The following is an 18,045-nucleotide window of genomic DNA, read 5'->3' on the forward strand; positions in this document are numbered from 1 at the left end:
ATTTTTTTGCGGGGAGGGTACATGCAAATAAGCCGCCGCATTAGCATTTGATATCCTCGGGGCTGCGCGGGCCGTGCAATGCCAAGTGTGAGTGTGTGTGTGTGTGTGTGTGTGTGTGTGTGTGTGTGTGTGTGTGTGTGTGTGTGTGTGTGTGTGCTTGTGGGGAAAATCGGCCGCAACGAGATAGTGATCCACCCTCTCCGGGCGCCGCCAACTCTCCAGCACTGAGTCTAATTTCACGCAGCAATAAAAAGGGCATGGAGGCAAAATAACACGCGGCCAGAATGTAGAAAAAAAAAAAGGAATCAAATACTCTAGATGCAGATGTCACACAATTCGAAGAAGAAAAAAAAAAAAAATACAGCTTGCCTTGCACAAAGTGAAAGGACTTTGATTCATGTCTAATTCGAAAGGATTAATAGAAATTAAAAACAATTTCACAGTCCACTATAACAGGAGTGCTCATTTTATGGTGCATCAGGCTGTAACAATTACATTTGTCGGAGGAGTGGGTGGTCGGCGGCGAGCGCGCAATCAGCGAAGCCTTCAAGTGGGTGTCTTCGCTGTTAGAGAAATAATTACACAATGCAAAGTGATTCAATATAGAAAAGAAAAAAAAAAAAAAAAAAAGTCCCTCCATGAAATGAGAGTCTCTGGTTGTTGTGGATTCCCAGCGAGCGGAAGAGGCCTTCGCTGACCAGCTGCAGGCGTAGTCCTGTTCCAGTGGGAGTCTGAGCTCCTCTTCATCAGCTGGCTGCTGTGGGTCAGTCACCACCCGCCAGAAGCAGAGCCGGGCCTCGGGCCGCACCCCCACCCAGAGAGCCTCTGACCACCTCCTTCACGCCGAGCTGCTCCGGCTTCACTGCAGAGACACAAATCACAGCAGGAGTCACTAAGACGAGTCCACATGCAGACGCACGTCCGCTTGTACTTTACGGCCATTTGATGACGGATAAGGAGGCGACAATTACATTCTCAAGCAGTGGCTGTTAGAATTAAAAAAGGTCATTTTCCTGCCAAGCTCTTTATGAGGTGCAAGGCAATATTTTTGTTAAGGCAGACATAATTACTGGCACGGCAAGTGGTTTTGGATTAATGCATATATATAAAAAAAAAAGGGAGACCTGTGACCGCATTAGTTTTTAATATACCGTAAAAGTCGGGTTGCAAGCCGCTCCTACCTCCAGTCAGTGTAGCAAGCTAGGAGCAGCCTAGCTAGCGCTGCTGCTAGCGCTGCTGCTAGCGCTGCTGCTAGCGCTGCTGCTAGCTCCCCACCGCTACTGCTACTGCCCGCGTCCCCTCTGCCCAAGTCGGATGTCAAGCCGGGGCTGGTCCCGCTACCTTCGGTGGTTGTCAGGGAGCTAGCGGAGTGCTAGCGGAAGTTAGCGGGGAACTCGCGGAGCGCTAGCATGAGCGTTAACTGGCTACAGCGGGGGAGCAAACGGGGACACTGACTGAAGGTAGGAGCGGCTTGTAACCCGACTTGTACGGTCACTAATGCGGTCACAGGTCTCCGTTTTTGTGTGTTTTACTTCAAAATAAGAGCCAATGAGAACCAAGGAGCAGACGCGTCTCTTTTATGCTCCAAGGAGAGTCGGAGAACAAAACAAAAACAGTTTTCATTATTAAAACTCTTGCTCTGCTTTGTCGACACGGTCTGAAATCCATCAGCAGTCGCGTCTGAACACATTCTGCAAACAAGCGAGTGACCTTTCCATCTCAATCGGCTCTTAAGCGGTTCGTTACCCCGCTTCCCTCGACTGAGATGACAGCTAGGTTCCTCAAACTCTGGCCGCTGAGCGTTACGTTCTTCAAGCCTTCATTTAACTTTTCCCTGCCTTCGAGGCGCTGGACAGACAGGAGAGCAGAGCATCCCTCCGACGCCTCTTCTCGAGCTTCGGATCCTCATTAGCCACTTTTCCCTGAGACCGGCGTTGCCTTCTGCTCTCGCTCAGACTCGCTGAAGGCAGCGCGGCCACACACCAGCTCACAGAAGCCGAGGCGCCTTACAGGAGCCGGGCAATCATCAGAATCAACCAACCTTTGAAATGCTGTGAATATCACCAACGTGCTGCTGCTCAATGCTACACCGGCGGACACGCCCACAGGCGTCTGCAGCAACGCTTCTTGCACAATGTTTTTTTGGGGGGGGAATAGTAGAAGTTTTTAAAAAAGACCAAAGCGGTAGTTTTGCATGTTTTGGGTCATTAGCTACACATTGTAGAACAGCTTGAGATGGCTATTCTACCACAGGGGGGATTTGTCAGTTTCTTTTAAAGTCGGTGCTGCATGCAGGGACTAAATAAAACTCTTAGTGGGGATTTCAGCTGCTAAAAGACATTGCTGAGGTATTATTGGAAGACCCAAAGATATACTCTCGTGCCAGCAACCTGTAGCTTAGCTTAAAGTTAGCTTAGCTTAATAAGAGTGGAACATCTAGCCTGGCTCTGTCCAAAAGGGAACGTGAGAAAGTGGGACAACAACAACACAACAATTGGCAATTTTACAGGAAGGTATACGAGACTGGACAGTTCCTGGTTGGGTCCAGTTGCCAGGCAACCAGGAGAATACAGGAAGTACAGGTGGTTACTGGTTTCCCCCTTAAGCGCCCAAGATGAGGGTGATTGGTTTAAGAAAAAACACAAACAAGCCGGAGCCGAGATCCCAGCATGAGCTCTGTGTCGCTACGAACACAATTAAGGTTTGACAAATTCAAATTAGATAAAGTTTTCTGCGATAGATTACTCATTTCATGCAAGTTCCAAGTCTTTGCAAGTTGATTTTCGCACTGTACAAACATGGACGCACGCTAATGGCTGCCTGGAAGGTAGACAAGAATGTAACGTTGATTACGTTAACGGGTTAAAAGGATGCAAAAACAAGCAGGACGGTGCTTTAAAAATGGAAATAAATGGCGAACCAACCTGATCTTGGTCTGGTCTCACTGCTCACTTCAGACCGTCCGTCTCCGGGCGCTCAGCGGCCGGTAGCTGTGCCTGAAGGAAGGACAGACCCCAAATCAATACCCCGTCTAAACACACTGAGAGAAACTGGAGACGGGTCATGCAAAGTCTACAGGAGAAGATATGCTCATGCAACTCAAGCTTTCTTTCTGTTGTTTTTCTTTTCGGATAACCTTTTTAAATATTACAGTAAGCAACCTTTACACACAGCAAATTAAAAAAGTAACAGCAGCTCAACTCTACAGAAGATATTTACATAGATTTGGTTCATTTTAGCAAGAGTTGCATTAACACTATGCTAATATATTTTGTTAGCACACAGAATAGTTATTTTGGGTACATAAAATCCACTATGATATTGGAAGTTACGTTTTTCTTACTTTTGAGTCGATTTCTTTTTTTTTGTTGAATGCAATAAATATTTTAAGAAAGTGTACGCATTTACCAGCAAGTTTATGTCAATGGATGAAACACACTAGGAAATTAAACATTTAGGGTTAGGTTACCTTTACAGTGGAGTTGTCTAGGTTATAACCATCCTCTCCATTACTCTGCACTAAAGTAGCCGCCAGCGTCACGCATGACAATGAGGCCGCGACCTGAATGGTGGTTTGAACTCAAGTTAATTTTCAGCTATAAAAGCAAATTCTCATTAACGATTACGACCACAGGTAAGAGGATTGAAAAAGTCTTATACATACCCAGGCATTCAATGCTTTAGAACTCTATACACATTAGGAAGCTATCCAGGTTATTTTAGAGGTCTTACCTCTGGGTCCTTTTTAAAAAGTATAGAAAGAGAGAGAGAGAATAAGTTGTGCTCTTTTGATAATCCATCAAGACATCATTTAGTAGGGTTAAAGCCTTCAGACGTCAATATACATTCATTTAGATTTAAAATGCGGTTTTGAATGAGAAACAGATGAAAACACCTACATCTGACTGCTGAAGGTTGTTTAAAAAAAGGCCATTTCAGAATTTTACTAGGACAGGAAACAAATAAAGCAAGTTAAGTTTCATAAAAAACAAACTAAGCTTTATTGACAAACTGCTGCAAAACATCTTTTGGACAGATTTAGTAACCTATTTAGGCAAGCTTACACATGTAGCATAATGCATTTTATGGAGAGGGTACAGAGTAAGTACAGTTAAAGGATGTTTTAAAATATGTACAAGAGTTCGGATTGAGCTGCAGGATCCCTTCTCTGGAGAAAGAGAAGACCCATGTGGAGATTTGTGTCCCGATCCTTTGCTTGTGTACTTTGTGCATGCAGTTTATAGAGAGCCAGATCACTAGATGAAGACCTGGACTGTTTTCCGGCACAAACATTTTGTCTTCAGAGTCTTAAAAATTATGTTTTATATATGTATGACAAATTGAGGATATGAGGACAGTCCATCTCAACAGTGTCTATTAGGGCTATATTTCAAAACTCTAAAGGACAATGACAAATATTGCTGCCTAAGTCTAAATGGACATCGTTTTAGAACTATTTAAAAACAAACCATCATCAAGAATGAATTGTACTTAATTCCATTAACATTGATTCTTTAACCTTCCTTTTTTTGGGGTTTCTATATTACATAATTGAAAGTTTAAAAGGTATTTTATTCGGCTATATTAACAGAATTTTGAAATGTAGCCTAAATGGGAATCTGCAACTGACCCTCGACAGATTCTTTGTATTTAAAAACAATTAAAATGGATTCCTTCGACAAGCGGATGTAACGAGCCATTAATTCCACGAGAAAGGACGATTCCCAAACAGGTAAAAAAATAAATAAAATGAAAGATCAACAGTGCAAATAAAATAAAAAAGCCAGAGGGGGTTAAAAAGGGTCAAAAATACAGCAAAATAAATAAAAAATGGAAATGAAAAAGACGCCAACTGCTCCTCTCTAACCCGTCTAAAAGCCGCTCTGGGTGGTTGGCTGCAGGGATCGGTGGCCGGTTCGTTAGGCGGCTGGTTGGGGAGGGAGTTCGCGGTCAAATCTCAAAAAACCAGTTCCGATTTTCAGTCCCCAATTTGCTCTCTCGTATAAAGTCCAGTGTGGGGAAAAGACCAAACCAAAGACAAAACGGACAATTACTTTTGTCGGGCTGCTTAAAGCGAGAGCTGCCGTGGTAGACAGGCGGCAGGCGGGGCGACGCGTTACGGGGCGGCGAGTCCGCCTCAGTACTGTCGGTATGGGTGCTCCCGGTAGGGCGTCTTGGTGCCTCTGGAGGGGGGAGGGGCCTTTCCTGCAACTGTTCGCTGGGTCCCGTTCCAGTCATCCTGGCCTGGAGAGGACACACGCAAACACACACACACAAAATACACACATTTAAAACAACCATATTTCCCCCCAAAAAATGTTTTTAATTGGTTATATTGATAATCTAATGGTTACTGGACATTAAAAGGTTTTCTTGTAAACAAAGTTTACATCCTGTGTTTCTCACCAAAAGTATTGTGAGTATCCTCTTGGCTAGTGACGGGCGACAGTTAACTTTCTAAACGCGATGCAGATGCCGTAAAAGTTGGGTTACAAGCCGCTACTACCTTCGGTCAGTGTCTCCGTTAGCTCCCCGTTGTAGCCAGCTAGTGCTACTGCTAGCGCGCCGCAAGCTCGACAACCACCGAAGGTAGCGGGACCAGCAGCGCTAGCTTGCGCTTCTGCTAGCTTGCGCTTCTGCTAGCTTGCGCTTCTGCTAGCTTGCGCTTCTGCTAGCTTGCACTTCTGCTAGCTTGCACTTCTGCTAGCTTGCGCTTCTGCTAGCTTGCTACAGCAGAGACACCCACTGGAGCTAGGAGCGGCTTGTAACCCGACTTTTACGGTACTTTATTAACTTATAATTTTACGATCAATATTTTTCCAAAATAAGTAGCTTGTGAGAATCAAAGTATCGATCATAGCATGAGGCCTTTGGCAGGACTGTGCACTGCGTCGTCTCATAAAGATATTACTCAAAATGTCTTTAAAAAGACACTATTTTATGGCTTTAACTTTGAAGTCTAACCTCTAATCTTGGCCGGTTTATCATTAGAATCAAGCTCCGATAAATCACGTCTGGAGGCATTTTTAGAATACAATTACTACATTACTACTAAACATACTACAAGATTCATAAAATACAATGATGAATGCAATTTTTTCAAACGCACACTTTTCATGTTCAGTATCTTTATCAACAGTATAAATTAAGCTATCTGAAGGTTTTCCTCACCGTAGGACTCGTAGGACTCTGTGCTCTCTCCGTGTCCGTAGTCGTAGTATTCTGGCTCTCTGAGGGTCAAAAACAGGGCGAGAGGAGAAGAAGGAGGGGAAAATGAAGGAAAAAAGAAACCCACTTTTAATCTTTGAAAAACATCAAGTAGCTGCTGACTATAAATGTCTAGGGGGGCCGATAATTGCTTCCACGAATAAGATCAAAGCTTGGCTCTCGAGCATCGAACATCTTAGTGCCGGCCGTCCGAACCATGAAACATGAAGTACCATCATCAGCGTAGAATATGTGCAGAGTGGCTGAATTCTTTTCTTTTTCTGCTGCTCTCAAATCAGGGAAACGAGCAACCAGGCAATGTGTGTGTGTGTGTGTGTGTGTGTGTGTTCCCTGTGAGGAGCAGGTGAAAACCAAAGAGACGTCTGATTCACTCACGCCTGCGGCTGACTGTAATAGCTGTCGTATGACTCGTAGGCCGCGTCTGTGTAGCTCTCGTCGTAGCCCTGGAGAGGGGGAAGGAAACAAGAGTGAGACTCAGGGAGAGGCTTGTTCATGATTCATGAATGTCAAGATGTCCCCGAAGTACGACACTCGTACTAAAGCAGAGATGCACTCCGCCTGCGTCTCCAGATCACTCATTTCCGTGCTGACGGACAAGCATTGCGAAGCTAACAAGCGCGCCAGGAACCACCTCATCGAGGGGAAAAAAACAGCAATTCCTCAATTACTTTTGTCTCACATATCCCAATTAAAGTCTAAACATAACTTCTGTTGCATAATAATTATTGAGCTGAGGACATTAACGAAACGGCTAAATAAAAGCTGGTTCTTGTACTTACATAATCCTCGTAGCCGTCAGCGGCTGCAGCGGGGGTGTGCTGGTGGGGGGGCGGGTGTGCCATCCTCTGCGGGGGTCCGGACGCCGGGGGTCGGGCACGCGGCGCCGAGGCTCCCCTGGAGGGCGCCGCCGGGGGTCCTCCTCCTCGGCCCGACGGCACGCCCCTCACCGCACCGCCTCTGGGTGGGCCGCCTCGAGCCACGCCTCCTCTGGCCGGGGCGCCGCGGGGCGGCATCCCTCTGCCCCTGGAGAAGAGAGCGCCAACGTTAACGCTGCGAGAATAGAGAACATCAGCGCCGTTCTTATTGCCTCTACGCGGCGTGTGAAAGCTACACCAGTTAGGAGCCAGTTAGCTTAGCATAAAGAATCAGAAACGGATAGAAAGAGCTTCTCTCAGTTGTTTAAATGACATGTTAATTAGTTTCGCTACTTTTAGACAGGCTAGCCGTTTCCCCGTTTTCATGCTAAGCTAAGCTAACTGTGGCGCCAGCCACATTATTTACAGAACAGACATGCAAGTTGTGTTTAGCTTCAAATCCGACGCGAGGAAACAACTTTTTTTTAAATGTTCCGATATTTTGGGGATTTCCACAACAAGTATAAAGCAGAAATAGAGGATATTTTCATGGTGGACGGCGGAAATGATAACTGTTTGCACGGAGATAAGCCCCGCCCCCTCTCCGACGCAACTATGTAGACTGTAATGCAAACAGTCCAGTTTGTCAGGAGCAACATCTATGACAGTGTTGGTCAGTTTGTCTGCTTGACAATCACATTTTGCTGCAATAAAAATTATTGAAGTGAGATGAACAAACTGAAAACATATGAGGATCAAGTATGTTGACAAAGGTTTCCTTTTGGGTCAATTTGCGGTTGAAAAAAGGTAATAAATCACAATATATCGCAATACTCAATATACCGCAGTATCGTGATAATATCGTATCGTGGGACTTCTGGTGAATGCCACCCCTAATGTCAAGCCAAAAAAGGGATTCACACATATAAGGCCTTCTTTACACAACGTGACGAATTACAGGTTAAAAACTATTCATGTCAGTTTCAACACTCTTTCAATAAAAGCTTCAGATGGCAAACCAGGACCAAACCATCAGGATCATGTTGACCCATGGAAGTGTTGCAGCCTGTCTGAGATCAAGTCTATTCAGCCTAAGCTACTGCGAGCCATTTGACTGGTTTTCTGAGTGAATTGGAGTTCCCTCTGTTCAGTTACGCAGAGTACATGTCGGAGGCTTTTATTGTGAAAGGTAAGAACGGCGGGCCTTTCTACTCTATGGCCGTTTAGACTTTTACAGTTTACGGAGGAATTGGAATTGTCTGTATGACATGCCATCAGTTTAGATCGCTTGATGTTTTCTCGTATCAGTTTGTGTTGTATTGAAAAAATACTTCCTCAACATAATTTGACCAAAACTACACATGCAGGAGTATAAATGTGATGCTGCTTCCAGGCTACTCAGCATTCTCCTGCTGATGCGAAGATATCGGAACAGAAGCACAACGGTGTCTTTGTATTTCTGCAGTGACCTGGCAGCGGTTGTATGAGAGGCCTGTGTGCATGTGTGTGTGAATGTGCATGTGTGTGTGTGTGTGTCTCCACACCTGTGTGCCCCACCAGGAGGCACTCCGCGGCCCCTGACCGGAGGGCCCCCTCGGCCTCTGGCGCCGTGCTCCTGGCCTCCGTTCAGGTAGCCCATCTCCATGAACTGCTCTTGGCAGATATCATCCATCATATCCTACACACACACACACACACACACACACACACACACACACACACACACACACACACACACACACACACACACACACACACAGAGGAAGAACGTAAAGAGAGAGAGAGAGAGAAACAGGAGCATGAGACTTGGGAGGGGTGGAAAAGAAAAAGAGTGAAACACAATTACAGAGCTGCTCGCAACGCGGCGACCTAGTGGCTAAGAGAGCCAGTGGAAGAAAAAGTGTCGGTGCCAGTGACTCAGAGTGTTAAAGAGAAGCGTGTGTGTGTGTGTGTGTGTGTGAGTGAGTGTGTGAGTGGGGGTTGTGTGTCGTTGGAAAGCATCCATCCACACTCCAGCCTTGCTGTGTCTCTCCGTGATGCACAAAATGTAAATCGCTTCCGACTGCTCTTCCTCGACAAGTCTGGTGTGACTGCATCAACGGTGACATTACTACATCCGCGAAAAGCAAAAAAAACAATAAATTGGTCCGGATTAGCGAGGCCGCCTGTCTGAGCAGCACAAATCCTGCGACACAATCCACCCCGCCTCTCTTCGGGGAGCCGCGCTGTGACCCGATCAATTCTTTCTCATAAATCAGTTCTGCGGGACATGGTGACCGGGCTCTAACGACGGGGGGGGGGGAAGAGGTGGATACCGAACAGGCCGCTCGACTGATTATAAATTCATCTCTCAGTCGAAGGAGCGGCTGCATTCAACAAGGTGACACGTCTTCACCCATCAAGGCGTTCAGATTAATTAAGTTTCTGCAGACGGTTCATTCTATAGAAAGTAGAGGCGTGGAGAAAGGATCCACGAAGCCGTCACACGGGATCAAGGCTCTGCTTCTGCATTCACATTAGTCCACATACAGCTACACAGGTATATATTAAATATATACATTTCTGAAATACCTCAGGTGAAGTAAAGGTGATGCATAAAACATTTTTTCCCCAACGAAATCACATCCTGCCATTTTCTGAGACGGCATTCATTAAATATGGCCTGCTTCCAAATAAAGGATTGACAGATTACGGCGTTAAACTGTAACGACAGGTGCGTTTTTTCCTTTTTCTTTACATAATACGCCGATACCGACATCGCACCTGGTTCATCAGCTCATCCATCTCGCCTTTGATTCTCTCTTTTGCAGCACCCTCACACTAATTAAACATGGGCATCCATTGCCCTCCCCCCCCCCCCCCCCCCCCCGGCTCTGACACGAGCCCCCGATAGAGCGTCGCTGGGTTTTGGCCCGAGCTCAAGAATCTCTCAGCAGAAAACTAATAAAGTGAGCCGAGGCCACGCAGGGTGAACTCTGCTGTCTGGAGACCAACATCTCCCAGAATGAGGCTCTGGTAAAGAGACACAAGCCAGATGACAGCGACCAGACTCCTCCTCTTAAAGGGCCACGCTGAAGATGAAATAATCGCTAACAGATATTGCCGTGAAACTTCCCCGTTTTTTTTTTTTTTTGCATTTCTGAAAAGGTTTTCTTGAAGCCGGGTTCAACATTCGCGTTTCATTTTGTTGAAATGTTCGAGGCAAAAGGTTTTTTTTTTTTTACACAGAGGAAAATCTCTTTTTATCACTCCATGAATCAGAAAATGAACTTAAAAAATACAAAATGTTTGCCCTATTTTTAGGAATAAAAGGTTGTATAAATCACACCGTGAGTGATTTGTGAACATGAATGAGGTTTCTCAACCTTTTCCCCCCAATTTCAGCTTCTCCATTGTGACAATTTGGTGTTTTATTCCGTTTCTTATGCGGCAGTGATTGAATCACTTTGGAGGTTAAGGCTGCTGATGTCTAATAATAAAAGAGAAATAGATGAAGCAATTAGTCGAGAAAACATGCGGCGGATTAATTCGATAACGAGGGTTCAGGATGACGACTTAAGTTGACGAGCGACACTAATTGAACTAATTTTCGCCGGTTTGCCTTTACAAATAAAGATCCGCTTCCATTTACGTCTTCAGAAGAATAAAATCACTTTTAAAGCTGAACGATGAATCGAAAATAAAAACGGCCGTCACACAATAGTTACAGTTACGCAAGAAGAAAAAAGAAAGTCGGACTCACTGGAAACAGGAACTTCTTGGCCTCCTCCATGGCGTGCGCCATGCGCAGGTAGGCCTCCGGCACGGGGGCGAACACCTCGATGAACACGTGCAGCTCCATGGACAGGTGGGCGTACTTGGGCTCGCCGCCTTTCCTCAGCCCCTCCTCCTGAGACGGGAGTCAAAGAGAGGAGTGAGCGATCGCCTCGAGCGCAGGTGTGGTTACTCGCTTCCTTCGCACGGTAGGAACATCAAAGCGGCGGATGGCGGGTTCAGCGGCGCCCCCCCCAGCCCCCCAAAAGACTCCTGGAACAGATGTGCGGAGCGCCGACGCCTTTGGCTTCACCCGAGATATCCTGCCAGTCGACGCCATCTGGCCCCGACACCCCTTCTCAAACGGAGGCCAGGTGTGTGTCATGGCTTCAGGTGCCCTTCTCACAGGTGTGTACCCACCAGATGTGTATGTGTGTGTCTGTGTGTGTGTGTGCGTTACCTTGGATTTGTCTCTCATGGATCCTTTGCCCAGCACGGAGATCTTGGCTCCGGTCTCCTCCTGCAGACGTTTGATTGTGTTGCCCTGAGGCCCCAAAATCTTCCCCACGAAATTGAACTGAACGGGCCAAACAAAGAAGAACAGAGTCAGCCTGACGAGCGACGCAGGAGGCACAGTTTAACACCGAGAGAGCGAAGGGAAGGCGGGGCGCAGCCCTAAGTGGTGGATTTAGCAAAGGAGGTCGATACGAGCCCCCGAGGGCCGGAACGCCGTCGATTACGGTTCACTGCAATCAAACGAGCGCTGAGCCGGAACCAACTTGTGATCAAAACCTGGGTCCTTTACCTCCTCGATCTTTGCAGAAAGTAATTATATATATAAATAATAAAACACGTTTGGCAAAGAGTTTTACTCACGTTGAAGTGTTTTGGGTGAACGTCATAACCGCCGCCGCACAAAACGTTGGGTGTGAAAAACTGAAATTTAGCGACATGCAGATGAAGCGTCTGCGCAGACTAGCAGTGCCTTGTGGGAGTTTTTTTTCCCCAACCCTCATGTGTCATAAATCCGACGTCCTAAAATGTGGAACACGAGGAAGCAAGACTTCTTCTGCAGAAGACTCCGATCTGCCTAATCATGGTAATATTCACATTTTGATCCTTTTCCTGGGATGTCTTAAAACACGGCAGTATCGGCTGTAATTATATTCCTGAGCTTAAGGATCAAGGGTGAGAGGAGTAATTTGAGACTCCTAAAGTAACCCCCATGGCTTCCGTGTAATTGAAACCCAGCTGCAGGATAAATTAAATCCAGAGAGGTTCAGGGTGCAGAAGAGAAAAAAAGAGGACAAAAGAGAGCTCACCTTCGGGTACTGTTTGACAGGTATGAGCACTCGTTCCTTAAGTTTGATGTTCTTTGTTGTGAAAAGGTCCAGGTACGCGTCCGCCTCCTTCTTAGTCTCGCCTTTCTGGATTCTATCGATTTCTAGAAGGGGAGAGGTATCGTTTCAGGCAAAGCGTGGCATGCGATCACAACAGGATTCAGAAAGAAAATTAGAAATAAAAAGCAACGCACAGGCAGGATTCACGTGTATGTACCGATATCATCCGAGACCAGATATCGGGATATGGTAATGCGGCGTAAGTGATGTCTTTTCATGTTTCAATGATGAATGACGTTGTCATTATACCCACTTTACTGATGATTATTTATCAACAATCTCATCGTGGGAATAATCATCCCTACAATGTCGTCGCATTATCGATATTTATTGGGTAAAAATATTGTGACGTTTTCTCTGTATCGCTTAGCCCTATTAATTATCTTTTTTTTTTTACCCCACTACTTGACACTTCTACACTCAATAAGTAAAAATAGAGAAAATAAATCACAAGACCAATTAATGATGAAAAATAATGTTAAACCGCCGGTTTCAATCCACAAAACCATCACTCACACACACACCCCACACCCCACACACACACACCTTCTCGTCTTCAACACCCAGAGCACCACCATCACTCCCATCTCAAAACCGCCAGCGAAGACCAAGATGTGCAAACACCTGCCAGCTTCTCCACAGACTGGCAGCTGCAGGTGAAGAGGGGCGGGGGGGACCCCAGTGGTCTTCCTGGAGCATTCTCACTTCCAATATGTCCAGGGATGGCCCCTAGATACAGTGCACATCCTGTCCAGACCAGGAGACCAGCTGAGAGGCACTTTACCAGAGCAGCATGCAAGAACCAGCTTTGCAGAAAAACCACTCAGGCACTGAGAGACCACGTGGGCACCAATGATCAAACTAAAACTAAATCACTCAACCAGCAGCTTCTGGCTCTTCACATCTATTGCGTATTACTATTATTATTGAGTATTGCGTCCTCATGTTGTTTTATGTGTTCCTATGGGTCCTCACCAGGGTACCCAACGGTACAGTTTTATTATAATAAGTCCTATTATAATAAAACAAATATATACATGATAGGAGAATGCTTTCAGCGATATAGCAGACGACCACGGATACATAACTAATACCAGAGGCGGTCATATTTATCCCTCCAACCCTCCTCTCCTCTCCTCTCCTGCAGGACAGCAGCCTCTTCTTGCTCAAGGACACTCCAGCAGCGGGGTACCTGAAGGTCTCCCGTCCCGCACCCGGTGCCGCCTCTCGGCTGATACAGTAGCGGGGTCACGGACACACACTGGCGCACACGCATTACAGCGTGCTGCGCATCAAGCACCTGCCGCGCGCATCGCGCACCTGCCGCGCCGTGTGTCCGTCCGCACGAGAGAGGACTCATTTTAAAGTGTCTCCCTCTGTGGTGTTGACAGAAGCTCGAACGGTTGTTGGTTTTTTTTTTTCTCCAATAAACTTGAACGGAGCGTCCCGCAGACACATGGCAATCACAGCGTGGAGGTATTTTTTTGGGGGGTGGTGCGTTCACGAGCCTGCACCCCCACTCCCCTCCCTCTTAAAAACACAAGAATAACACCAGCAAAAAACGGGACTTTTTTTTGTTGTTTTTACCTGCGTTTAAAAGTTTCATGGCGTGCGTAAACGACGAGTCCAGGCTGTCCTTCTCCGCCAGCAGCTCGGGGAGATATTTGTCGTCGTTCTCCATTTTGAGTTTAGATGAAGGGGTTGGGAGGAGGAGGAGGAGGAAGGGGGTAGTGGGGAAAGGAGTCACTTTCGGTGCAAGAAAAAAAAAAAAAAAGCGTGAAAAATCCCAACAATAATAGAAGAAAAAAAAAAAAAAAGTAGTCCAGTTACGCAACTACGGAGTGTCGCGGAGCCTCTGTGCGCGCGGCGCTTCGCATGTGGCTACCGGGGCGTTTCTGCGACGGACGTCTCTCCGCTACTTCTGTGTGGTATTTTATCTTTTTTCTCCCCCAGCTGACTGGAGGTCCCTTCTTTGCAGCAGCTCTGACTGGACGGGAATGGGAGAACAAAAGCGGAGAGGGACGGGTAGAATAGTGATATCCCACTCGCGCCGGCGGAAGTGAGCTCAGATCTGACGCCGCCTACTGTGTCGCCGCTGTGCGCGGATGCGCGCCGCCCTTCAGCAGCGGTGATCCGCCCCACTGGCAGGTGTCTCGGTGCTGGTGTGGGCGTGCCCGCTGTTATAATAAAGATAATAAGAAACTGATATTAGAATGATATGTGATGTGCGTATCAGAGGTGCTCAGGCGCATTGATTTATCACCATGTCTGGTAATTAGTGTTTCCATATAGGGATAATCAGAAACCGCTAACTTATTTTATGATTAACTGGAAGAGAGTGTACATAATGTTTTGTATGCATCACCTCATAAGGTATTATTAGATTATTTAGAAACTGCTGGGATCAATTATAATATCAAAGGTTTTGTATAATTGAGAGGAAACAAATGCCTTCAACTTGATTATAGATTTACTTTTCATTTTGGGAAATCATCACATGGATATTACATTATAGTCTCACCTCAGGCGGAGTGACATGCAAATGGGGAAATCAACTATAACTTGTTTATGTTTTTTTGATGGGTAAATAAATAGAGTTGAACCCATACATATTAGAAAAAGCAATAGATCTGGGAAACTAAACTACAATAAGGGTCATATTCCAAATCTATTATGTATTGAATTGTTATGTGCTGCGATATAATACCTTTTCATATCAAGTGCATAATAATTGGTGCGAATGCGATAATGATGATGACACCTCTTCAGTGTTTAATTTGTGGCTATAACTTCACTTCATGCAGGTGCCTAGGGAGACACACTCCTTTTATTCCAGGCTCTCTACTGCCCCTTAGTGGCCGCACCGATCATAGCAAAGAGCCTCTGAAACTGGTGCTGATGAAACTGGGTCCATCAAAAGAAGCCTTTTTTTTCCGTTGTCCAACCCCAACGTCTATTGATTCGAGCACACTCATGTGAGGGGAATATTTGGAGCGGACCCAAAAGGATTGATTTCTCCGATCAGACTGGCGGTAATGAACCTGCCAAGAGGTCAGAGGTTAGAGCTGGCCTAATGCATACAAATCTAGAGCAGGCCATTCCTCATGTATTGGGTTCTTTAAGCGTATACAGTAGTATGCATCAGTGCCGGCGGATGCGCTTTGAACAAACGGCAACAACAACAACGACAAAAAGTGCGGTTCATTTGTCAGTCCGCTGCCGGAGTGAAAACCATTACGATCGACCGCGGCTGTACCCAGGAATGCATCTGCTCAAAACAAATGAGGGCAAAACTTGACTGCGATAAACTCTTATGGGAGGCCGGAAGAAAAAAAACTCGCTCGAACTACCAGCGTTCAGCTTGATCTATCTCTGACCGTTACGGTGTTATTAGTGCTGTGGGGGTTGCAAGGTTGTCCTGACTCTCTCTCGTCGTTGACGGAGTGGACGGACCGTGAGCTGAATTTCAATCGGCTCGTAAAAGGAAGAGTTACTTCTCTTGGCAGGTGGAAGGGTTCCAATCCGGTGGCTCGCACTCTTGCCTTCTGCTCGTGTGGACTTCCCCAGTCCTGTAACATACACAACCACGGTCTGGGGTAAACAGGGGCAGATGGAGGGGGGTAAACACTGGGGTTGGGCTTATATAAGCTATTCCAGATCTTTGCATCTGACCATTTTTCATGGCTGAAAGACTGCGAGGATTCAGTGCTTCCCTGGAGATTTGTCCTTTGGGCAGAGGAGCCTTCGTTACAGCATTTAGTTTATCATAGGACTCTGAAACCCCACTTATAGCCAACTAATAACATTCTTAGGAGTTCCTTATGGCAAGTTTTACTGCAATTATTTTTACAAACTGCATTATAACAAGACTAGAACTTATTCATGCTAACATCAGCATGCCAACGTGCTCACAAAGACAATGTGAAAATGCTACTCTGTTTGGCAGGTGCAATGCTTACCATGTTCACCATCAATTCAAAACCACTCCCCCGTAGGGAAACTGAGCGATTGTTATATAAAACTGTAAATCATAGCTTGGTTTATGAAAAAAAGCCCCAAACTGCTGTATGTGGATGTATTGAACACCATAAGTAATATACAAGTGAAATATATGGTTTGGTACATGAGAACATTTAAATGTCACACAGCAAATGCGCAAATGAAAATTTTGGAGACCTCGCCTGAATTTTCATTGTACCCTCTTTAACTTTGTTCTGCTTCACTTTATCAAAGTCAACCTTTGCAGAGAGAACATATTGTGCTATGATTTAGGTTAGAGAATGTTCACATATTGAGCTATGATTTGTGTTAGAGAATGTTCACATATTAAGCTATGATTTGGGTTTGAGAATGTTCACATATTAAGCTATGATTTGGGTTAGAGAATGTTCACATATTGAGCAATGATTTGTGTTAGAGAATGTTCACATATTGAGCTATGATTTGTGTTAGAGAATGTTCACATATTGAGCTATGATTTGTGTTAGAGAATGTTCACATATTGAGCTATGATTTGGGTTTGAGAATGTTCACATATTAAGCTATGATTTGGGTTAGAGAATGTTCACATATTGAGCTATGATTTGGGTTAGAGAATGTTCACATATTGTGTTATGATTTGGGTTTTTGTGGTGCTTTAGGAACATTCAAGGGATCACCGAAGTCTGGTAGGATTCGTCCTCTGGGAACCATGAATTTCTGTGCAAAATTTCAGAGCAATTCAAGTCAATATGCAATATGTTAATCCCTCAAAACACCGCCGTTTACTTATATTTTCTGGTCAGACGTCTGACACACAAACACAAACAAATGGATATATATATCAACTAAACAAGATCATGGTCACCTCATCAGAGGATGCACTAAATGGATGATATGCAATTTTAAGCAATTGGCTCTCATCCCTGTTGTCTACAGTATTTCTTAAATCAACAATAGTAAAAGGATACAATGAAAGTGGTGGAGAGATAAAGGAAAGGAGAATGAAAGGGATGTGTAAGCTGAAATCCTTTAGTGTCACACTGTCAGTGGAGGGTTTTTCCTTCTCTCGGGGCGATTTAGGCAAGAAAGCATGCGAGAGAGAGATAGCCGGGTTCAGTCCGAGGGTCACGCTCAGTTTAGCATCGCTACAAGGCCAGAGGAACCTTTTTTTCCCCATGAAAGCTTTCAGAACTGTCACACCTGCTTAGGTCTGTAACACCTCCCCCCTCCCTCCTCTTCCTCTTCCTCCATCGCCACCACTTCCCACCCGTCCTCCCCTCTCTCCCTCATAACAGAAAACAAGATCTCCCTTCACCCCATGTCCCCGTCATGCCCAACTAGGCGATTATGTCGTCGATGATCAATCGGCGTCTGAAGAAGTCCTTGGAAGATTACAATTGAATTGAACCCCTGCAAATGTGTAAATATTTACATATATGGATTTTTTTTTAACCTTTTTGTAAAATGACCTGAAGCATTACGCTACTCCCCTGGAAGCTAATATTTGCACTGGAGGAGTCTTGTTCCACCACTTGGAGACTCTTGGAGCTCTAGGAAAAGCCATTAGGGAGGGCACTTACATATTTATGCTGGTACTGCAAAAACAGAAGAAGAAACAAAACGCCACAGACGCCAGCAGCCAAAAACGTCTATCTGCTTTACACAGGAGGGAAAAAAATAAATAAATACATGACAGGTGCAATCACAACGTCTTTCGCGTCTATAAATAAGTAATGTGAGATTTCAGGTTGTGTTATTTCTGACAGAGCTGAGAGGGATTGGAAATTACGTGTCACCTTCCTTGCACTTCTCTCGTTTAAAAAAAAAGT

The 18,045-nt window shown here is 45.4% G+C and overlaps 1 protein-coding gene across 1 annotated transcript; it reads right to left on the minus strand.

Moving 5' to 3' along the window:
* Positions 1-2,962: 2,962 nt before the first annotated feature.
* Positions 2,963-13,916, minus strand: khdrbs1b (KH domain containing, RNA binding, signal transduction associated 1b; the record flags this gene model as incomplete). The annotated part of the gene is made up of 10 exons (XM_079231769.1): positions 2,963-2,996; positions 5,055-5,244; positions 6,172-6,230; positions 6,604-6,671; positions 7,008-7,251; positions 8,627-8,760; positions 10,825-10,971; positions 11,296-11,412; positions 12,158-12,279; positions 13,823-13,916. The coding sequence occupies 9 exons, from the start codon at positions 13,914-13,916 to the stop codon at positions 5,138-5,140; spliced, it is 1,092 nt and encodes a 363-aa protein (XP_079087895.1). The 3' UTR covers positions 2,963-2,996; positions 5,055-5,137.
* Between the last annotated feature and the right edge of the window lie 4,129 nt (positions 13,917-18,045).

This window comes from Taurulus bubalis (assembly GCF_910589615.1).
Source record: "Taurulus bubalis genome assembly, chromosome: 16".
Classification (NCBI taxonomy): Eukaryota; Metazoa; Chordata; class Actinopteri; order Perciformes; family Cottidae; genus Taurulus; species Taurulus bubalis.